The sequence below is a fragment of the Caenorhabditis elegans genome, chromosome IV, assembly GCF_000002985.6.
Source record: "Caenorhabditis elegans chromosome IV".
Taxonomy (NCBI): Eukaryota; Metazoa; Nematoda; class Chromadorea; order Rhabditida; family Rhabditidae; genus Caenorhabditis; species Caenorhabditis elegans.
Window position 1 is genome coordinate 17,417,921 of NC_003282.8, and position 22,418 is coordinate 17,440,338.

Sequence of the window (22,418 nt, forward strand, 5' to 3'; positions counted from 1 at the left end):
CTGTCAATTCTTTATTCATTTTTTAAGTTTAACAAGCAGATACTGCATACTATTTCACAAGTATTATATCTAAAAATGATAAATAATATTTATACTTATAGCTGATAATCACAATGCCACCATTTTCTATTGTTTTTTTTTAACCAGGCTGTGTGCTCATTTTATTATATAGACGACTAAATTCTAAAGCATTTGTTGGATTACATCATGTTAAATTACGAACACTTGAGTCATACCATGAAAAAATTACGAAAACCAACTAAAATATTTGAATTTTGTTTGACCAAGAGAATGGTACTTTAAAAATGACCTACAAAAGTGGAGCAATTTTTCAAATAGAAAGGGAGGATGGATTAGTATTCTGGAAGAAGAGTAAAGCGGCGAAGGACTATAAGATTCAAGGAATTAGAAAGAAATATTCGGAAAAGAAAGTTTTTGTCACTGGAACTTTTTCCATCGAAAATCGCGCATTTACTTTTCTTTGTTTTTTTTTTAATTCAAATTTTCACTGATTTTCACAACATACTATATAGTGAAAATGAAAATTCCCACAAAAAGACACGGTTTTTCAATAGCATACATTTAGATTGGGGTGCCACAAATTTTGAGCGGTAAATCTTAACATCGTAAAAATTCTTTAATGTTTTTAGGTTTTTGAAATAAATAAAAAATCACTCAAAAATTTCAAATCGAAAAGTTCAAGATATCAGAGTTATATGCCGTTTCTTAAATTTTTGATCCAATGTAGCCTGATTGTGAATACAATTTTTAAAAAAACCATGTTTCATTTCAATGTCTTAATGGTTATAAAACTAGAAGGACCTGAAAAAAGAAAGCAAAACAATTAAAAACAAGAAGCGTTTTTTTGTCATAATTGTTATTTCTCATCTGGATACCTACCCCCGCCTATCCTTATAACATCTCTATTTATCATAGATTATCTTCTTTTCTAAATCACAAGTCTAGATATCGAAATGCAAGCCTCCATGACACTCTTCGTAGACTCATTCATAAGCCGACTCACATTTCTACAAACGAAATTATGTGAAAGAGAATGAAACATCAGAAAATATATTCATCAAAATAAAAACTATCCAATGAAATATTTCTCAGTCTTAGAAATTTTTCAAGAAAATATTATATTCAGGAAGCCTATAATGACAAAAGCTAGAACCAGCTGGTGGGAAAATAGAATTTAACTTAATTTTCTTGGTCGATTTCTAAGAAAAGTTTTGAGTGAAAGAATAAAATGATCTACGAAAATTGACTTGGTTAAGAAATATGCAGTTCACATAAAGTATGATTCTTAATTTTAACCTTTTGTAATCGTCTTTCAATGTTGAAAATGTAGTTAAGTTGATTTCTGGTTTAGACAAATATTTATTACTTTAGTTATGAAGGAGTATGCATGAAGGTTCATTTTTTTATATTAACTTGGCACATTTCAAAACTTAGAAAACCTTTGAAACCTTTAACATTGAAGAGCAAATTTGGATTTAAAATTAAATTTAAACTGTCTCAATGATCATGGAACTTTTTAATAAACCTTGATAATGCTAAAAATAAAAATACATCCGATATCAAATTTACATTAAAATACATAAAAATTACTAGTTTTTTAAAATGATTTGATTGTGAAAGCTTGAGTTTTCTGAAAACCTAAATCGAGTGAGTCACAAGTGCCGAAATTGAAATCCCCCGCCTCTGTATTTTCTTACTAATTATAGGTTTTTCTATTAAATATTTAGAAATTAGAGAGTGAGAGCGAGAACAAAAAATTGCTTTACTTATTTGAAAAGTTTGAGCCTATTCTAATACAAGGTAACAGACTGACGTGTTATCATCTCTGAGCTTCAAGTCTACCGATAAAATGGTTGAGAAGTATTTTTTTGAATATCCATCTGCTTGTTTTAAACATCAGCTGCTTAACTTAAACACATTGAAGAGCGAATTTGGATTTAAAATTAAATTTAAACCGTCTCAATGATCATGGAAATATTAATAAACCTGCAAAGAAACAGCAAAAATTTCTTACAACAATTATTGCTCCAAAGAAATCTCAAAATTAAGTCTAGTCTGATGAAAACTTTTAAATATAATTTGCAGAATCCCAAGAGAAAATGTTTTTATAAAGTGCTTTCTACTTCGCTACGAATTATGAAAGGTGATGTGTGATGTAATTGTTTTTAGAAACATCTGACTGAAGCTTATTCAAAAGTGCACGTGTATTCAGCTCAACCAACGCCTTAAAAATTTTGAAAAAAGGCGGAAAAATATTTGAATTTGACAAAAGCATTTTCACAGCAGCGCGCACGGCCCGGCAAGTTGTACATGCATGCAAATGCGCTCTACTGCTAATTTGAGTGTAGGCCAGGTTTGGGCGCGTGATAACGGAAAAAGCTTTGGTGCTAAAAATGTAGAATTTATTTTCAGCAATTTTTTATATACATACATCCCAAAAAACTGGACGCGCCCAGGCGTTCAGGTATACGGTAGACAAATTGCGTACGCGTATACTTTTCAACGATCAAAAATCACGCAGAATTCAAAGTTCAATATCCAAACTTTGCGTTAGGCTTACAATATTTGAACAAAGCTGGTTGAATTTTGTACAGAACATTTGGATTAATTTCGTGATGATTCATAATAGATACTATTAAGTAACAAATAAAAATGTGACTTGAAAAACATTTGCAAAATTTGCTTCCAGTCTGATAAAATTACTTTCAAGCTAAAAAGGCGAAAATTGTGTTGAATCGGAAAATTTGGTTTATTATGTCTATGGATTCATATATTTATTAAATATATTTGTGATTTCTTGGACTAAACTGATTTTTTTCTTTCTGGCGCAAGTATTTTGTTTCAATTGCGTAAGTACAGATAGGAATTTTGAATGAGTCAAAAAAACCAAAACAGAAAACTCGGAAAAAATAATGTAAAAATCTGAGAGGTAGGAACATCGTGGTTTCAGAAAGGTTGAAAGTTCATTAGAATTATGATCTTTAAGCTATATAAATAACGGTACAAATTAGAGATAAATCCGGCCCTGAAAGATACTAGCTAAGTTTTTAAAACTACGATAGTTTCATTGAAGTTAAATGGCCTTTCCAAGTTAAAAATAAAAAAAATAAGAACGAAAAAAAAACAAATTTCAGTAGTAAATACAATGTTAGAATTTTGTAGAGGAAGTTTAAATTTTTTGTTCCTCATACTCTTCAACGAACTTACACTTGAATTAAATATTGCTCTTATAAAAATAAAAATTCTCACACAGCGTCCGACGACGGCAAGCTTCTTCATTTTTCTTTCAGAAAGCGATACGAGTAAGAATAGAGTTCAATCATAAAAATGAAGAGGCGTATTGATGAATACCCGACCTAATTAGAGTCCGTACTATGAAGGATGGCGGAAAGAGTTTTCCTAAATTTTTATTTTCTTTTGAAAATCATTCTTCAAAAAATATGCATTCCACACGTACTCTAATATAGTTCAAAGTGACCAGTATCCGGCTCATGTACTTTGCAGTTTGTAGTTCTCGAGTTGATTTAAATTATGAAAAATATTTTTAGTAGAAATGAGAAAAATATGAAAAACATTATAAAATTTGGAAACCTCAAAATGCGAAACATTTTTGTTAATTTTTTGTGAAACAGATGGATAAGTTTTTTGTTTTGTTATGCACATGAGTGAAAATTTGGTGATACTTCAAGGTTTTTTTTAGGCATAAAAATTTTAAAAAAACACGAAAACGTAAGTACTTTTATTACTACCAAATATTTCATAAAGATAATTCTTGCAACAACCTTCTAACGCCAAACAAAACATTTAATCTAATTGTATAGCTCCGCCCAATTTTTTTCATTTCTCAAATATTCCTTCCTCAATTAGTGGCGTACTTCCTAAGAATGACACCTCGTTTCATTCATTCTTCCACCCTCTATTTGTTTGCAGACAGATGCACACTTAATTACTTCATTTTGTTTATTTCTTCAAGAAAAAAGGTCAGGCGGGAATTTGAAAATTTTATTAATGAGGAGAAAAACCCAAAGACTTATAAAAAACGCATATTGTTCGCATTGAATTTTTGAGAACAGTCTGAAATATTGAAAAAAAAACCGGTTAGAATAGAAAATGAGACATTCTACAACGGGAACAAAACGTTTTTATAGACCAAGAAAACGTCGAAACTTCTATACGGAAGAATAACAGGTGTTAACACTTCTCCTCGACTAAATTAATTGTTGACCCAGCTATTTAGAGAATTAGAAACTTGATTATATTCATTTTCTAAGAAGCCCAGGTGTTTTGGAAAGAAAATTTTAAAATTTAATTTGCTAAGGCTTTGTTCTTGTTTGAAGTGTCAAGCAACCTGTACAAAGTAACTGCAATACGTACATTCTCCTAGTTATAATTATATTAAGAAACCTTATAAAAGATAATCTTCTAGAAATCAAATTCGAGCATGCAAATAATAATAATATCTATTAGTAAGAACTTTAGTCGTAGCGCAGTCTCTTTTGTTGATCTTCAGAAAAAATGTTGCAGCCTTGTATTGTAGTTCAAAGTTATAAAATTTTCAGTATAATTATTTTTTGAGGGTGAGCAAAGTCACTTTGACTAATCAAGTAGTTAAAAAAGGAATCAATAAACAAAAAGCCAAAATCTTCGGAAACCGAATGCCAGAGAAATTGAGAATATTAAAACGACAATATTGGTTTAGAAAACACGTTTTCTTATCCATGAATGTTGTCAAATTTTCATAGATCAGATTTTCAAATCATCAAATAATTGAAAACCATGTACCACTAAAAATGTATCAATAATATGTATTTTTATTAAGGAAAAACGAATTTGATTAAATTTTGCTGTCGAAATTTTGAATACTTGTCCAAAAAAACGAGAGTGGCGCTTAGTTCTGAAAATCACAGTTTTTGACAGAAATAACAAAACTAAATTTCTTGAATTTGCATAGCAGGACTGTATTATTATTGTAAGCCTCAGTAAAAAACAAGACAAAAATACTGTTTCTGAACGGCCGAAAAAAAAAAAGAAAAATAGAGAAAACAAAATCATAAATGGATTATTGGCATGATGTGAAATTTGAATCTAGTTTGTGTAGCTAATGGTGCAGTCAGAAAGCATGTAATAATAATAATAATTATATATCAGGAAGCCTTAAAACAAAAACTAAAAACAGAGATGTTTCGAGTTTAGTTTAGGTCTCTGTTCATATATTTCATCATTATATTTGGCTGAACACAATTTTTCAAATTGTTAACAGTAATACAATTTAAATTTCATAGATTTTTTAAATTATTTATGTTCGGCAACCTAAACAGTTGTTAAACTATTATAACACAAAATAAATATAAAAACATTATAAAATGTTACTCTAATACAAAGCATTTTACTCGTAAAATATCAATACTGAATATCCTATTAACTGAAGTTTCAAAATCAAAAAAAATTAAAAAGAAGCGTCATGTAAAAACAAAATATGAATCACTTCGGTGTTTGAAAAGCGTTCGACCAAAGCACATTATTTATTTCTATCACGAATCCAGTCGCTAATGAATTATTCTAAAAGTTAATTTAATACTAACGTTGACTCAATATTTACTTATACCAAAACTTGTGTTTCCACCAAAATAAAAAGTACCTATTTCTACAAAAAAGGGATATAAGCGAAATTTGAGATTCTGGGAAAATTTATGTGTGTTTTAAGTTACTGAAAAGTTGGACCACAAGCTTGTACGTTGACACTTATTTATAGTTTTTTTGCGGAAAAATGTCTTGAATTTTGACAAAAATGTTTAAGATTAAAGTCAAACCGTTTGTTTTTTTTTGCTGTACAATTGAAAAAATTCATCATTTTTTGGAAAACCCTAAAATTTAAATAATATAAATGATCAAAGCTGAATAGATCGATACTTGCAAAAAACTATTCCACGTCAATGAGTCACAAAAATCCCTGCCATTTCAATTTTATATTCTAGTTTATTTACACATTTAGGTTCTTACATGACAATAAAAAGGCAGAGAGGAAACATGTGAACAGCAAAAACAACTGCGAAAAAACGTGTATGCGTAACACCCTAACTATTCATAAATAATTAAGTATCAACAATGTGGAGAAGGAAGATGCATGTGCCAAAATGAGGACATTAACTGAGAAACGAATAGGTCTCAAATTGATGTTATTAGGTCATGTAGAGAGAACAAAAATTGATATTGAAATAGAGAGAGAGAAAAATAAATGTGGTTGAAAACTGGGGATTAAGTTGGGCAGAAAACAGAAGAAAGGCGACGGCAAAATGATTCAAAAGCAGAAGAAAATAGACACTAAGACAATAGGAATGCACATTTTTTCATTCAGGTAGTCACAAAACGTAGGTACGAGTTAATGGATGTAGGCAAATATTGAAACATGACACCATAAAATTTTATGATATATATATATCAAGGAAAAAATAATGTTTTGAAATGTTTTTATATGTTTTTAAACCGAGGATCTTACAATTAGTTCAAGTAGTGCTTTCTTGTCTTATTTTTGTTGAATTCCGGCGTAGTTCACTTCACAGAAGGTCATAAGCGTGACTCAGAAGCTTAATATATCAAACTTTCTTGAATAAAATTTTGTCAAATAGCACATAGAGCTGAGTTTGTAATTATGAAAAAGCAGATAGGAATGTAGAAAAAGTGAGTGATTCTCTTTCTCTTCTCTCGTTTTTCATGTGCTAAAAACACGCATGTCTAGACAGTTGAGAAAAAATGAGCGAACTATTTTGTACTACTTTTCAACCAAATTAACACATGTTTTATTCAAAACCTTTTGCTTTTGAAATGCACGTAATAATTTGTAGACTCTATTAGGGTTGCACCTCTACGGCCCAATCAAAAATCAATCTTGCGGCCTCTATTAGCATTGAATGTTCTAATAGTCTTGCAGCTTCTATTAGCATTGAATGTTGTTATAGTCTTGCGCTGACTTTTTTGTACTTTTTGAACAAATGAAATTGGAATATAATAATGACGGTCAATTTTCCAAAGTTCTGGGATATTCGAAAAATAGTCTTACAGGCTTCTTATAATCTTGCATCCCTTTGGACTAATTGAATTTTACTCTTGCATGCACGACTATTAGAGGAAATATGTACATACGTATTCTGATTTGTTTTCCAATTAATATTTTGTATGCAAAGCTCACTGAAAAAAACAATTTAAAAGTTTACGTAGTTTACCAAGACAATTTTTAAAATATGTACTATGAGTTTGTTGTTTACACACAATATCTAAACATAAAGATGACACAATTCATAGAAATGTTTTTGTGTTTCCTTTATATTCAACCGCAACAAACAATGCGTTATAGTTTTATTCTGAATGATTTTCCACTTTACCACACAGGAAAATTAACATTATAAGGAAAATGAAAAGAAATTCATTTTTAAATTGGAAAGGGTAATGTCTCAAATACAAGCTATAATATCTCAAAGGATATCAAATCAATCCAAAATCCTAAACAACACACTGTATACGCGTTTTAAACTTCCTCTTTTAAGATTTATGTAACGCGCTCCCCTGGTTTAGAAGCATATTACCGGCTGAGAAGCGTATGTATAAGTTTTTTACCACAGTGCATAACAATAAAAGGTACCTTAATTGATTAAAAGTTCTAGTCTTATAAAAACAATGGGTGGTAAATTATAAACGAACACTCAAAAGCTATATTTTTAAATCAATGCACGAGACAAGAGGGTGGAATAAACACGTGTGAGTTTTAATTTCAACTGACACCTACAAAACTAACGTCAATCAGACTTCAATTCATCATTCTTGAAATGATCTCTGATAACATATTCATCAGATAAGAAAGATTAATCTTTCAAAAAATTTTCTTTTTTAATTTCATATAAATATCTAATTTTTTATTCTTTATTTGTAAGTAAGAGGTACATTTTTTCCACAAAAATGATTCAATTTTGTAGCTATATTTTTAAAAATATTAACGGGATTATAACTGCAAAAAAGAGAAATGTGCAAAAAAATTTGGAAAAGGAAAAAAGAGAAAACTAGCAGAGATGAGGATTTGAACCCTACATATTAAATATGGGTGTGACAAATGTTTAGTGCGTTTTCAAACCTTTAGAACCAAAGCTGATGAAACTTTGGAAATTTATTTCTTTTAAGTTTGAAGGGTTATTTTGATTTAGTTAAAAAAATGTAGGATTATGCAGGGAATAATAATATTACAAAGTTTACATCTTGTTAAATACCAAAACTCTAAACATGATGATACGGACGGAGCAAAAATTTTATCGAAAAAAATACGAAATAGGATATATTTGCAGGAAAACGGCAATTAGCACCACGAATGGAATTGCCTAATTTGAGATGCGTCGACGAAGCAGCTGTTTTTCCTTTTTCTAAAAGAGTCGAATTTTCAAGATGTTATGAGCAATGGCAGACTGATGAAAGATACGCAGCATCTGAAAAATTGATTTAAGATTCAATCCGTGCAGTTTTTCATTGACGATGTGCTTTTGTAAAAGCATTCTCACAATAAGGTTTCTCGAGGAACCATTTCGGTTCAAAACATAACGATTTTTTTAAATTGAATGCAATGAAAAAATGCTTGTTTCTTTTATTCTATCCAATTGCTTGTTGATTGAAAAAAATTTGACAAAACAGGTCAATTCTGGTTCTTAGAACTTCTCATATATGTCAAATTTAACATTAAGCTCATTTTTTTCCAAAATTTAAAAAGTTTCAGCGTTGGTGGCGTTCAAAACCAAAAAAATTAACAAAATCTGAGGAATTAAATAATTCCAAAATAACTCCTTATAAAATCAAAAAAAAATGCAGCAGAACTTTTAGAATTATTTGATTTAGCGTTAGCAGTTTTGCAGTTACGAAACCCCTTCCATTTTTTGATTAGCATAATACCTCGCGCACAAGCATTAGAATCAGTGATTATTTATTGATTCACAAGTTCCCGAATTGAATGATATTCATTAATTTTTATTATCGTTTCGAAATCTTTAAGTTCAATATTTGAACGGCTTCATTGTTATTACTTTAAGTTTTGCCTTCCTGCTGGTTTCTAAAAACAAGTGTTCTCAGTCTCACTGCGTTTCGTAGTCTTGTCATCTCCACTTGGAGTAAGCCAGTGTAAACGAGCCTGCGTCTCTTCGGATGTAATGTTCTATCCGATTCCAAAGAATATCTGCCCTCCGGCTCTTTCTCTGCATCTCGCATTGTTTCATAGTGTCTCTTCCAGTTTCTCACAACTCACTCAACTTCTCTCTAAGCTGGGTGTCATTTTTATGTTTTCTTTCATTCCTTTCTTCCTGCTTCCACAATTATTTTTCAGGAAAAAATTTGAATTTGAACGGTCGTTTTTTTTACTCGTATTTTTTACTTCAAATTTTTTAACAGCTGGCCTCTTTCCTTCAGACAACTGACAGGACAGAGAGAGGATAGAAAGTTGTGATCAGGTTTCCCGCATGAGCAGCTAACGGTGTTTTTGTATTGTTTGGTCACTTTTTTCCGTTTTATGTTTAGCATCGGGGTTTGTACTAAAATCTTTTGGTAGTTTAACTGCGGCTCTGAAATTATAACTACAAGAGAAACTCACATATACAGTTTTCTTCACGTAGCTTGAAGCTCTCGCTATGAACCAATTAGATTTTTCCTAAAATATTTCATTGCTAATAGGTTTTCACCAAACATTTGATTCTTATATTTATTTTTAGTTCTACGATTTTAAACATAAAAAATTCAGAAATTAGTATACGTTTAGAAACAATGTCCACGCCTATCCCGCCATCTTCACCTCCCAGCACTCCAACTACAAGAGCCAATAATAGAACAAAATCATTCTCAGGGACGGGAACTGTTGCGACTACGGCATGCATTTGTGGAAACGTGCCAATTGGTAAGTAATTATGAAATATTACAAACAAAAAAATTACCAACATTCTTTCAAATTTTCAGCATTATCTGCAAACACATTAGCCGACAGTTTGAAGGTTTCACCGCTCTATAAGCAACAAGAGTGAGTTTTCTTTATTGATATATCTAAAAGTGACAATTATTTTGTGAAAATGCTAAAAAATTATTTACATTTCGAAAATAAAATTACTTTTTAACGCCACGTCTTCTTGTGCTGGCAAATAAGATTAAGGTTCAACTAACAATGAGATGTTTTTCTGTTGATATGGATTTTACTTTGTCATTTAAACTTTTCGGTCAGAAATTAAGTACATGTTATCCAATCATCTATAACTTTCGAAACATTGATAAATCAAACATCAATATTCGTTTTCAATTATTTCTCATCTGCTCTCCAATATTTCCCATTCAATGCAACGCCAATTGTTATTTTGTCATACTTTGTTTATCAATCTCCTGCATAACTTTCATTCTTTTGTTTATTTTCTTATGTTCCATTGTTTGAAGAGTGCTGTTCTTTTTCTCAACATCTAATTTTTAACAATTCATTTTCAGTTCTGCTCGTTGGAACGCGGCCGCTCAAGTGTACCGGACGTCTCGTGCCGTCTCACCAACGTTGGAAGAAAAAGAGAAATTTGGGTTTGACAATGCGTATATAAATCAAATGATTAGTCCGAAAATGTCAATCCCAAAGTGAGTTGTTTTGTTTTGTAAAATATTTTTTTAAACTTTTGAAAAAATTGTTATGCACCTAAAAAAAATACATATTGCATTCTTAAAAGCAATATTCGATAAATTAAATAATTAAATTTAAATTTTCAGGACCCCAATTTCACTCGAGGAAATCGCAGATATGAATAGAAAACGTCACGAAGTGGTGAGTTTTTATTGAAACAAAGGGTGGGCGGCAATTGCCGTTTGATATTCCAAATTTTATGCAGTTTGGAAAATCAGAATGTGCCAAAATTTTTCGATTGTCGCCCACCGCTGATTCAAACTCAATATTTTCAAGAAATGAGAACTAGTAATTTCATCCGGTCGAGAGCCCCTCTTGCCCACTTTTTACCCACTTTGTTGAAAAAACTTTTTGTTTTCAACATTTTTCATGATATTTGTCTCAAAGGATTTCATTAATAATTTTAGGAAGGTGGAGTTATTCCGTCAGATGATGACGTTGGACCGCTGGAACTGGAAGCAATTGCTGCAGTCCACGAATTAGCACATGAAGTTCAAGACATCAGTGTTTCGGAAATGCTCCCCAGAACTAGTGACCTGATTTTTGTTAATGTGAAAACTCAGGAAGGAAGCCCATACACTTTAGAGCTGACTATGAAAGGATGGAGAATTGCTTCGTCCCATACTGATTGCATGAACGGGGATTATACGAAAGTATGCACTTGATTTAGAAATAACCGTATAATGTTTAGCTTTCAGATCTCCCTTCACACTAAATACTATCGAAATGCTCGTGAACTTTTGAAATTCATATCACCTGACCATGCAACACGATTTAATGAGTGTGTTGCTCAGAAACTCAGCAAGTTAGCTGAGGTAAAACCACCACTATTGACTCTACAGAATTTATTTTGTTTCAGGTGGCGGTTCAATAAGGACATGAACATTAAATTGACAATAAATAATCAATTTTACTCAATACTACATACTTTCGAGTTTTTAGCCAATTCGTTCTGATACTTGTCGATAAAATAAATAAATGGGTTATATCTGAGACATTTTCATAAAAGGTAGAGTTAATATTTGGAAGTTAAATATTCATGTCACGCGAAGGAGCAAGGCATTGATGAGAAAAGGTTGAGATCATATATTTGACGAATTAAGCATTGTTGTGTTGTTTTTTTTTAAATATACAAACATGAAAAGAAGTGAGGTAACTGTTAGAAAAATGAAACTATATTCTCTTCAGATTATATTCTCCTCAAACTATTGTATACTTCGTTCAGTAATCTCATATATGTTCCGCAAAGCTCTCCAGTGCCAGTTTTCAAACCATTTGATAAATATGTAATTGAAATTTGAGATTCTGGATCCATGTGAACAAACTGTCCACCGTAACCTGGATGGCCAAATGTGAAGGCTTCCTAAAGCATTGTTCTATTATTTTTCGAATTACTACAATTTCAACTTTCTTACAGGTATCAATGGGTGTTTTTCATAGAAGAACCCATGCCCTTTGATAACCGGCCAGATAGTTACTTTTTCGAAATGCCAGCTGTTTAACGTAGGCCGGGAAAGTTCGAGGAGTGTGGTATTTGATATTAGCTCCTGTAAAAACTATTTTTCAAGTCTGAGATTCAATGTTCCAATTACCTTTTCAACGATCATTGATAACAACCTTGAAACATCTCTCACATTTCCAATAGCGGTTACAGCGGGAAGATTTAGAGAAACAATCTCGGGATCGTTTAATACCATAGTATCCTAAACAGTTTCAAATTGTGTTTCCTGTTCAACAACATTAAGAAACACTTACGTAATTAACGAGTAGCCAATCTGGATTTGATCTCATTTTATGAACAAGTGTATCAAAGCGGATATACATAAGTCCAAGCATAATAAGAATTTTTGGGTCCTTTATTATATCACGCGTGAATTCCCATAAAGACGGTGTTGTGAGACGAGCGAGATATGGAGCCTCTGATTTTTGGGCACCGATTTGAATGTCGAGATCTGAGAAAAAAATTCAATATTTCTAGTGTTATAGTGACTCACCGTTTGGTCTAGCAATTTCCTCCTCAAAAAATCTCTTTATATTTCTGCCACGTGGATCTGCTTTTCTGACCAATCCATCTAAAATGAACCCAAAAGTAACCGCATGATAACCGGACGCGGTGCCAGGAGTCCAAGCTGGAACAGAGTTTTCTACTTTTTCCATGATTTTCAATCCATTTTTGACGTCTTCTATTGAGATATCTTCACTGAGATACGGAAGTCCTGCTTTGTGAGAAAGTACGTCTTCTATGGTAGTCGCGTTTTTACCATATCGCCCGTACTCTGGCCAATAATCTACCACACGATCTGCATAGTTTAGAAGACCCCTGTCAACCATTACAGCTATCACAATAGAACAAACGGCCTGAAAAATTGTGTGCATAATACAAATTTTCTGATGAGCACTCACCTTTGATGCAGAAAACATCACACTTTTGGTGTTTTCTGACCATTTTCTTCCCGACTCTTTGTCAGCATATCCACCCCATAGATTTACTACTTCTTTTCCTTTGTAATAAACTGCAAACGCAGCACCTTCACGTTCTTCTCCTTGTCCAAAATTTCGTCTGGAACAAAAATAGTTTTTGATAGTAAATCAAAAAAGTTTTTCATTACCGGAATGCTTCTAAAACGGTCTCAAACCGCTCGTCCACATAGCCATTAACATTATCGTCATTAACATTTGGCGTTAACCAACACGAAAGAAATGGTTGAACCACAAATGGAATTACAAATAGATATAAACATCCAAACGTATCAAAATCAAGTCGCATATTTCACTCTGAAATATTTAATGGTTTTTTTTAATTCTTTAAGCTAAAAGTATTTATAAAATGTTTTAAAACTGTTTCAAAATATGAACACTTTAAAGAATGATGAGTCCGAAGATGAAAACAAGTTTCTAAAGAAACAGAAGATGTGTGGCAGAAAATAAAAACATGATATAATCTTCGTTTCTTTTTGTACCTCCCTCCTGTTCTCGTGGAGACTCGTGGTATAAAGAGGGTCGAACAATAAGTAGGTGGAGTTTTGACAAAACGTTGAAACCAGCCACAAATGTTTTGCAAACACTACAAATATGTTGTGCCACCTTTTGAAACAATATGAATTACATTAGCAAAAATAACATAAGGGGTAGTACATATTATTGTTGTTTGAAAAGGTGAGGACGTACCGAACTTCAAAGTTGTCTGTATTGTGTGCTGGACACTATAATGATAAGATAGAAAAATTCAAGTGACAAGTGATATAAGGGACAAGAGAAAGTTCCCGGTTAAATGAACTGTTAGAAAATGGAGCATTTTTCAATGAAATCAGTGGTGAAAATTCCTATTGAAAAATCACCTTTTGATATGGAAAAGTACACATAAATATTTATTTCAGCACTACAAAAATTTTAGCGTTACATAACTAAGAACAACACCGAATTTCAAAATCCAGTTCTATATTTTATTAATTCATATCCCGGCTCAATAAAAAATTATTTGCAAATGTTTCATTGCTAAATAATAAATAAAAAATCAAGCTTTTGGATATCTATAATTGTTTAAAAAAACAATACAACGGATATAAATACCTTCAGAGTTAAGAAATGTTGGGCAAGATTACCATATAAAATACCGTATTTAACTATCAATTGATTACCTGAGAGAACACAAATACAACACGTTGAAACAAAAATGTTATTCAATCATAAAAAAACATGTATTATTCTCAGGGAGGTATATATATATATACGACCATCTGAGTTATCAGTCAAACCTCATAGGCCAGTGCACCCTGAACTCGTTCTGGTTCTTGCCCATATCATCAATTCTTATCAAACCATGTTTTAATTGAGTTTACCAACTACTATTCTATGATTTAACTATGCCTCGAAAAGAAAAAAAATCATGATTTCTGCTAATGTTTATTAGTAGAGCACCGAATGATTGTTTTTTATTTAACATTGGACTAGGAAAATATGGAAGAAAAATAACACATTATAGTTTTCACATATTTTTAAAGTTTTACACACTTCAAACTTTTACAATTCTCCAACTTCTGGCCTTATAGTTTGTAGTGTCCGTTTATAACAAACTCTAGTTCTCTTTTATGTTTTTCTGAGCAAATAATTAACCACTTGTCACCGTCTTTTCGTTTTCAACCTTTTACTTTTAGTTTTAAATTTTTGCGCATACAAACATCGGTGGACCTTGGAAAAATAGTTGGATGATCTTCAAAATTCAAAGAATTTATTTGAAAAACTATTGTTATTTCGATATGTTGTCATAAAAGGCTTTTTTTTTGTAAGAAAACGCTTTTGCAAAATTATTTAAACGTTCATTTTTAGAGAAACGTATATGAATTAAAAAAATAGATTTAAAAAATTTTCACGACTCTAAGGGATGGGATATTGTGCCCGATTCCTCGATTTCTTCGTCCTTGTGTATGTGCTCGTTAAGCCAGTAGCAATTCACTTCACCTACATAGAAAAACAAAAATATTTAAAAGTTTATATAAAATTGTGTTTGACATACCTTTTCCTTTGACATGAACTATCCCTCGTTTCACCAGTTTATACTCATGAGTGGCCAATAGCATTCTTGCTGTAATTTCGCTAGTTTGAATTTGCAGGGGAGGACAGTTTGATTGCATTCTGGACGCGAAATTTACAGTGTCACCAAAAAGACAGTAGCGAGGATTTTTAATTCCGATTACACCGGCAGCAATAGGACCTGCGTGGAATCCTATTCGAACTCGAAGCTGAAACGAATGAATTATAATTAATCGCAGTGCTTTGCCTTATATTGGGCAACTAAATTTTAAAATATTATGTAAAAACTTGTTTTCATTTTAAAAATGCATTGTATAACCCAATTATAAGATATTTTCCCTTGACAATAACCTTGTAGTTTTTGTCATTTTCTAGTGTATATGACAACGATATAGCACGAATTTCCAAACTCATTTCCGCGACTTCGAATACATGCCGTCCTTCATTCTCGTTGGGTACACCGGATGCCACCATGTAGGTTTCGCCAGTAGTTTCAACCTGAATTCACATATTGGGGAACGAAATGTCACTGAAAACTAATCTTATAAGCGTCATGCCTTTTGATTACAGTATCAAACTGATCAAAAATGTCATTGAGAAAGCCAATTACCTAGAAAAATAAACATTATTTAACAACTTTACGGAATCCCAACTTCTTTTGGAGGACGTCGCTTCAAAATTACAATGAAGTCACATATTTGGACAAACATAACCGTTGCCGATGCATAACTTCTAGCGGGAGCGATTACTCCGTTTTTCAAGTCTTTTGCAATACTCCTGTAATTTTTAAAACAATTTTATGTCTTATAATGAGATAATACTGAATGTCTCTGTTTTATTTTTGTTATTTGCTTATCGATTTCTGTATTTTCTGCAATAACTTTAATTTACAATTTACTTCTACGAAAGTTTTTAAAAATATTGAAATGTTTGTAGTGATGTTAATGATATTCGGTTATGTTGGACTATTGTAGTTACAATCAAACAAAGTCGCAGTGACAATACTAGTTTTGTTGGGTAAACTAGATTTCTTTGTGAATACAAGCACTGTGAAGTTACTTCCGAAAAAGCTGTGGAGCCAGTCAGCCGGAGGTCGGTTGTAAAAGCAAACTATAATGGTGATAAAATAATGTTCTTACGCTGGCAGCATCTCATTTAGCAATCTCATTGTTTGCATCTGTGCAAGGGCCAAATCAGCAGACCTTGCCGCAACTAGGGTTTCGAGCTCATCGGCATACTTCTCATTCATTCTAATCATTTGATCGATTAAATTTCCTTTTCTGGAAATTTTCCTGTATAATTATTTGAAAAACAAAATGTAATTCTTTAAAAAACATACGAATCAGCGTAACATATTGCAATTGCGTTTCGTAGATTTTCAATTGTCGGTCGCTTTTCCGGATCTCTATTCCAGCATTCTTTACATTTATCCAGCAGAGTGTCCTCTTGTGTTTCATTGTTTGAAATGAATGGCATGAGATTGTGATCAAGAATTTCCATCATGAGACCTTAAGATAAATTTCCCTGATGCTTTTCTAGACCAAGCATAAAGGTGACAAAGCTCTTTGAGTTAGGCATATTAGCAAGGAGGTTATATTGCGGCAAGTCAAAGAACATCCTAGTTTGTCATATTTAACGGTCCTCATTTGAGTTTCATTTGATTTGGTCTTCATTTGTTTGCGAGTCGACTCATTTTGACCCATTGCAACTTCTCAACTAACTTACCAGAACCCGGTCGCTCAACTGAGTGAATCAGTCGATATGGATCTTCACGTTCGATCATCATATAAAAAATCATTCCAACGCAATAAATATCGCCTTGTTTACTGCCTCTTACAAATCTGGTTGGCAGTTTTCCAGTAGCATCATATTCTCGAATATGCTCCGGCGGAAAACACACATACTGCGCGTAAGATACTGAAAATAAGAAAAGAAGGCATATATTCTTGGGGTAGGTGGCAACCAAAAATTTTCGGTCATCGGCAAATTCGGAAATTGCCAAAATTGTTGTTTTTCGGAACTTTTAAACATTATTTTTCAAAAAATAAAAATATACTTTGTTTTTCAGTGTAAATGTTGTGGTTGAAGTAACGGCGTGAACAGGTAAAACAGTTTCTGATTGAAAGATACAAATTTTTCAAGAAAATTCAAGTCAAATAGGTGTAGAAATTGATAATTGTAGATTTCCGGCTATTGTCAGCTTCCAATTTTTCCCGCAATCAGCTATTTTAGAAATTGTTGTCTGGCTTTTTTGCACATTGTTTTGAATTACTCACTAGTATAGTCACTTCTATCTGGCATCGTTATATTTTCTGCGTCGAAGTTATCACACACAAAGTTTGTGACCCCATATAATGCAATTTTCAGTACCCAATTTATATCTATTAGGCAAGTGGCTGCGTGAAGATGACCGTGATACGCAACAGGAGATAGGTGAAGATATTGAAGACCCTTGAATTAACAATCGATTTGTGATTTTTATTATAGAATTATTTTTTTTAATCTTCAGTTGTTCATGGAGTCTAATGAATAACGCAAAATGTTACCTTCAAAATATCTCTCATAAATGCGGATTTGAACGTTTCATCCATACCGAAATCTCGATCCAAACAAAATTCCTTGAATTAGCCTGATTTTCTAATTACTGAGAAATGTAAGTCTTGTACCTCCAGTGTTCCTCGTTCCACTAATGCGTGTAAAATTGTCATTGTGTTGAGATCATCATTCAATTGAATACCATAGAAGTTTGCCAGATTGTCATGTTTCAGTTGCTTTAAGTTATACAAAAAGTCTAAAGAAGCATTAGTGATATCGATATGTTTAATTTGTCGAAACTGAATAAACTCTGCTCTTTGGGTGCCAATTAGAGCATATGAGCCAAATACCCTTCGTCGTGATGTTAAAGCATTTGCTTCATCTTTTGCTGTTCTATTTTCAAGTTCACGTTGCATTCTCTAAATTTAAAGACGCATTTACTGGTAATTTGAATTTTATTACCGCATCTGCATTCTTGTTAACAATAATTTTCAAAGATTCCTTTGGAACTTTCCATGTCATCTTGTACTTCCGAGTATTTTCCCTGAAATATTAAATGACTTTCAAAGGGAACAAAAACGTTTTGTTTATTAAACTCCTCAAAAATATAATTATTTTATGACTTTATCGATAAGGCAGTTCTTTTAAAATTTTAAAAAACTCGTTCGCAGTAGCGACAACTACACTTGATGGAGTATACTGACGAGAAAAATATTACAAACTTTCATTCATACTATCAAGTATAATGGACATACCTGTTAATAGAAAAACTATTCAGTTTATTACTTAAATTTTTTAAAGTTTTTTGGAACCTGCTACAGTAAGAAAATTAAAGAAACTTTTTTTTGTAACGTTTCAGAAGATCATGAAAATGAAAATTACCCTATTACAGTTTCGTAGCACCAATTATAAACACTATATGAGAAATCTCGGATGACAGTGATAAGCTTGTTCATTTGGTAGAAAATAAATAAAATGAAAGTTGTATCTCGAGAAAGACTCTGAAATGTGTGAGTTATTTTTCCATGGCAACCGATACTTGATGAGTATGTTCACAACTACTCATTAACAAGAAAAACTTGTGAGGAGGCAAAGACAAAATAAAAGTGCAACCTAACGGGCATTAAAACTTGAGGAACATTTGATGATAGTATAGAAAAAAGTGTTCTAATTGAAAACTTGTCTCATGCCAATTTTGGTTTTGGTATTGGCCTAGATTTCAAACAAACAACATTATGATTTCGCGAGTTAATTTATGAAAGTTTATCAAACATGTAACTAAAACCTATTTGTACTCGAAAAAAGTGTTTATAAAATTTTTAATATCGTTTTAGTTTTCAGGAGAAGAAAACTGTAATTCCTACAAAAAACTGTACCAGCTGAAAAGGATAATGTTTTGTTCCCCAAGATTTACTTTCAAAATTACATTTTGAAAAAAACAGACGAGCATGAGAATATAATTTGCCAAACTTTTATCTGATTTTTTCAAACACTAGTGTTTCAGCGAAAGGTATCAATGCACAAATATTATTTTTTTAAAGTTTCATAAAATTTCCAAGTTTTGCCCAGAATTATTAAAGTATTTGTTCGCATCTTTCAGTTTCTTCATATTTTTCTCTTCTTCTACGTCAATTGTCAAGAAAAAACTATTTACATCTTTAGCTGATCGCGGACAAATAAAATTATCATATCAATAAAACCTTTGAATTTTGTTTTGTTCGCCTCAATCAAAGCTGCACCTAAAACCGACAGTTTTCTGACTAAAACTTTTCATTCAACATCAATGAAGTTTGGTTGTCTATTCGGTTTTACCATCTTGTTTTTCATTGTTCTTTTCCAAAGTATCGAAAAAACTGTGAGTTTGAAAAAACGATTATTAAATTTTCCAGTTATTTTATAGACGGCTTATGTTGCAAGAAATATCACGGTAGACCGAGCAATTGACACAATGCTTATGAAAATACAGTCTGCTGTCCGGAAAAGAAATATGACAGAATTTGAAAAATACTTTTCTGCTAAATTCGATTCGGAATGTATGTGGAAGTTTGTTAAGTTGAAAAATGGCTCCTGGAAACAATGCGAAAAATACGAGCTTTGAAGCTTGTAACACGAATAAATTATTTGTTCTTTTTTTTGAGATGCGAGAAAAAAAAGAAAGCTCGGTCATCTATTATGAACAGAGGTTTAAAAATTTTTATAATTTTCCAGCTTGGTTTGACCGTTACTATTCGGAACTTTCTGAAAGACAGTTGGGCTCATTTGTGGTAGTTTGCGTCATCTCCCATGTTATTTTTGAACGCTGTTTTCAGCTTCGCCGCTTTGGACACGTAGATGCACGTGGCAAGGATTTCAAGTTCAAATTTTCGGAATCTCATGACGTTCCTGGTCATCTACTTCTCCGGTCGTTTATCGCATGGACCAAGCGATCCTTCACTAATGCATTTGCAATTCAAACAATTCGATATTATGGAGAGTATTGAAAATTTCATCAGCCAAAAAAATTTTACTGCTTCAGTTGTATTAATGAAAAAATAATTACTGAGAACAATATAATGCAAAAAAAAGCAACACATCCTTTCTTACTTGAAGAAACTTTACGAGATAAAGTCTATAATTTGAAATATAACTAGATACGGTAATGAAATCTTGGTCTAATTGAATAGACATTGATAATTCAAAGCCATAAGAAAAAATCATTTCGATATACATTGAAAAGCAATTGTTTTGTAAAAAAAAGTAAACTTTAATAAAGCAGAATGATACTGGTTTTTTTTTGAATGATTGTAGTTAACTTCACTCGTATCAAAATTTCTTCACTTGTAATCTTAGGCTTTATCAGAACAGAACACTCAAAGTTTTGTAAATGCAATACATAACTAGTGAGATAATGTATAATATTGCATTCATAAGGCACGGGAAGAATATATAATTACTGCACCATCCACACCAGGCAACAATTGTGAAACATCTAAAAAAGAGCCAGAATCGATCTGAAAAATTAATATGTATTAGATTTTTTTTCAGTTTTCAACTCACAAAAAAGCTATAATCAAATGAAACTTGATTGCTTTTTGAAGAAAAATGCCTATTTCACCAGAAAAATCGGCCGATGCAGAAGTTCGTTTTTGTAAATAAATGGACAAATAAAAAATAGAAAATAGTCCAATTACTCGGAGTACTCTAGGATTTCAAATTGAACCAAACCTTAGCTTTTCAATGCATTGGAAAAAATCAGTAATGAAATCTAAGTTTATGATCCATCAAATATTTTCGAACTATTGTAGTAAGAACACAAGGCTCCATACATTACTTTACAAAACTTTTGTGAGACCCATACTTGAATATGGTACCGAAGTAAGTAGTCCGTTGAAAAAACAAGATATTAAAGCAATTGAATCCGTACAAAACTCGTTCACTAGGAAACTATACAGCAGGCAAAAGGGAAAATACATCAGAACAGATGACCCCGACTATAAGAGCGCTATTAAACGTAATGAACTATTTAACTTATCAACTTTAGAGGCTCGGCGTAAAGCTATTGATAAAGTTTTCTTGTCGAAAATGCTAGTGAACAAAGTTGATATTGACTCTGACCAATTTTTCAAAATAGACAAAAATAGTAAAACTCGTACCAAAACCAAGTTCCCCTGGGGGAAATGCAAAACCAAACTACGTAGGCACTTTTTCACAAATAGAGTATTAAGTTCTATAAAAAATTAGCGCAATGAATCTTATTTTGGCACCTCATGTCCTATGCTTGTTTAATACTTTTATGTCCACTACTTTCATGTTACCCATTATTCATCTCCCTGACACCCGCAAATTCATGTACCAACTAATCAACTTTTCAGATGATAATTCATTTTCTGTATGTTTATTATCAATTTTTGTGATTATTATCAATCTCTCTATGATGTTTGGGCCTTAACTTATTCATGTCTATTCACTATTTATTCTTGATCACGATTTAAATCGTAATAAATACAATACAATACAAATAAAGCAATTCAAAAGTCATCAATAAACCTGTCAAAATCATATAAGTTTGCAGAAAAGGAAAACGGTAAGAGTTCGATGCTCCATTGATTGTCCAAATAGCAACAACTACAAAATAGATAGGCACCGGTAAAGTGCAAATAATAAATTGTAAATTCACATCTAAACGTTAACATATTATGTTTTGAAAATTTATAACTTTTTATTACGTACCTCTCCAACCCCAACTTCCCAACTTCCCAGTCGAATTTTTTTCGAAATATGCTTCTCCGTCTATCATTCCTTCAAAATCTTGAATAATATTCAATTAATAGTTTAATATTACGTAGATTTTTAAGAACAATTGACAAAAAAATTTAAAAAAAAACTGTGAATATTGAAGTTGAAATATTGAAGTTGAATATCAAACCAACATGAGAGACGAACAAGTGCAAGAAAAATCATTACTCATAAAAAAGTGAACAGGTGGTGTGTAGGATTATTAAATAAACCGGAACAACAACCATGCAAGTTTAAAAAATCAAATCGTCATTTTTAGTTAACAAAGATTTTTCTATACTCTGAAATTGTGGTCTTTGTACCACGAAAGTCCTGTAGAACAGTTTGTCAAAGGCTTCTCCATTAAAAAAAAGTGATTTTGGAGCTCCAGTTTCCTACAAAAGGGACG

At 31.9% G+C, this 22,418-nt stretch overlaps 5 protein-coding genes and 7 non-coding genes across 15 annotated transcripts; 5 read left to right on the forward strand and 7 right to left on the reverse strand.

Moving 5' to 3' along the window:
- The first annotated feature begins 95 nt into the window (after positions 1–95).
- On the forward strand, positions 96–116 carry 21ur-11014. Its single transcript, NR_068543.1, has one exon.
- A 3,749-nt stretch (positions 117–3,865) lies between these two features.
- On the reverse strand, positions 3,866–3,915 carry C06A12.18. The gene has a single exon (NR_068544.1). It is a non-coding gene; the product is annotated as an Unclassified non-coding RNA C06A12.18 (non-coding RNA).
- A 1,212-nt stretch (positions 3,916–5,127) lies between these two features.
- Positions 5,128–5,148, reverse strand: 21ur-15229. The gene has a single exon (NR_068545.1).
- A 1,371-nt stretch (positions 5,149–6,519) lies between these two features.
- On the forward strand, positions 6,520–6,540 carry 21ur-7751. Its single transcript, NR_068546.1, has one exon.
- Positions 6,521–6,541, forward strand: 21ur-10450. The gene has a single exon (NR_068547.1).
- A 3,261-nt stretch (positions 6,542–9,802) lies between these two features.
- On the forward strand, positions 9,803–11,682 carry C06A12.3 (GSKIP domain-containing protein; the record flags this gene model as incomplete). Of its 3 annotated transcripts, NM_001269024.2 has the most annotated exons (7): positions 9,803–9,937; positions 9,997–10,057; positions 10,510–10,647; positions 10,777–10,831; positions 11,098–11,343; positions 11,389–11,505; positions 11,550–11,682. In NM_001269024.2, 7 exons carry the CDS (start codon positions 9,808–9,810, stop codon positions 11,562–11,564), a joined length of 762 nt encoding a protein of 253 aa, NP_001255953.1. The 3 variants fall into 3 exon arrangements, with proteins under 3 accessions (NP_001255953.1, NP_001255954.1, NP_001255955.1); NM_001269025.3 differs by lacking the exons at positions 9,803–9,937; positions 9,997–10,057 and having other exon boundaries at positions 10,619–10,647; positions 11,550–11,564; NM_001269026.3 differs by lacking the exons at positions 9,803–9,937; positions 9,997–10,057; positions 10,510–10,647 and having other exon boundaries at positions 10,808–10,831; positions 11,550–11,564.
- Positions 11,677–13,467, reverse strand: lact-6 (Beta-lactamase-related domain-containing protein). The gene is made up of 7 exons (NM_070708.6): positions 13,300–13,467; positions 13,094–13,250; positions 12,685–13,048; positions 12,446–12,642; positions 12,283–12,393; positions 12,106–12,237; positions 11,677–12,053 (listed from the first exon to the last, which is right to left on the reverse strand). The coding sequence occupies exons 1-7, from the start codon at positions 13,455–13,457 to the stop codon at positions 11,880–11,882; spliced, it is 1,293 nt and encodes a 430-aa protein (NP_503109.1). The 5' UTR covers positions 13,458–13,467; the 3' UTR covers positions 11,677–11,879.
- Positions 12,249–12,269, reverse strand: 21ur-10691. Its single transcript, NR_068548.1, has one exon.
- A 1,589-nt stretch (positions 13,468–15,056) lies between the features above and the next one.
- On the reverse strand, positions 15,057–18,732 carry gcy-27 (Receptor-type guanylate cyclase gcy-27; the record flags this gene model as incomplete). 2 transcript variants are annotated; one of them, NM_001269027.3, is made up of 14 exons in its annotated part: positions 15,057–15,148; positions 15,204–15,429; positions 15,572–15,718; positions 15,762–15,830; positions 15,874–15,997; positions 16,360–16,500; positions 16,560–16,728; positions 16,946–17,137; positions 17,497–17,671; positions 17,767–17,838; positions 17,887–18,054; positions 18,106–18,174; positions 18,218–18,299; positions 18,638–18,732. In NM_001269027.3, 14 exons carry the CDS (start codon positions 18,709–18,711, stop codon positions 15,057–15,059), a joined length of 1,800 nt encoding a protein of 599 aa, NP_001255956.2. The 2 variants fall into 2 exon arrangements, with proteins under 2 accessions (NP_001255956.2, NP_001255957.2); NM_001269028.2 differs by having other exon boundaries at positions 17,887–18,174; positions 18,638–18,711.
- A 685-nt stretch (positions 18,733–19,417) lies between these two features.
- On the forward strand, positions 19,418–20,314 carry C06A12.8 (RxLR effector protein). The gene is made up of 4 exons (NM_001026128.4): positions 19,418–19,610; positions 19,656–19,788; positions 19,964–20,019; positions 20,065–20,314. The coding sequence occupies exons 1-4, from the start codon at positions 19,539–19,541 to the stop codon at positions 20,233–20,235; spliced, it is 432 nt and encodes a 143-aa protein (NP_001021299.2). The 5' UTR covers positions 19,418–19,538; the 3' UTR covers positions 20,236–20,314.
- A 160-nt stretch (positions 20,315–20,474) lies between these two features.
- On the reverse strand, positions 20,475–21,249 carry C06A12.20. The gene is made up of 2 exons (NR_132468.1): positions 20,792–21,249; positions 20,475–20,745 (listed from the first exon to the last, which is right to left on the reverse strand). It is a non-coding gene; the product is annotated as an Unclassified non-coding RNA C06A12.20 (non-coding RNA).
- Positions 21,250–21,689: 440 nt separating this feature from the next.
- Positions 21,690–22,181, reverse strand: C06A12.19 (uncharacterized protein). Its single transcript, NM_001313007.2, has 2 exons — positions 21,965–22,181; positions 21,690–21,913 (listed from the first exon to the last, which is right to left on the reverse strand). Exons 1-2 carry the CDS (start codon positions 22,029–22,031, stop codon positions 21,723–21,725), a joined length of 258 nt encoding a protein of 85 aa, NP_001299936.1. The 5' UTR covers positions 22,032–22,181; the 3' UTR covers positions 21,690–21,722.
- Positions 22,182–22,418: the final 237 nt, after the last annotated feature.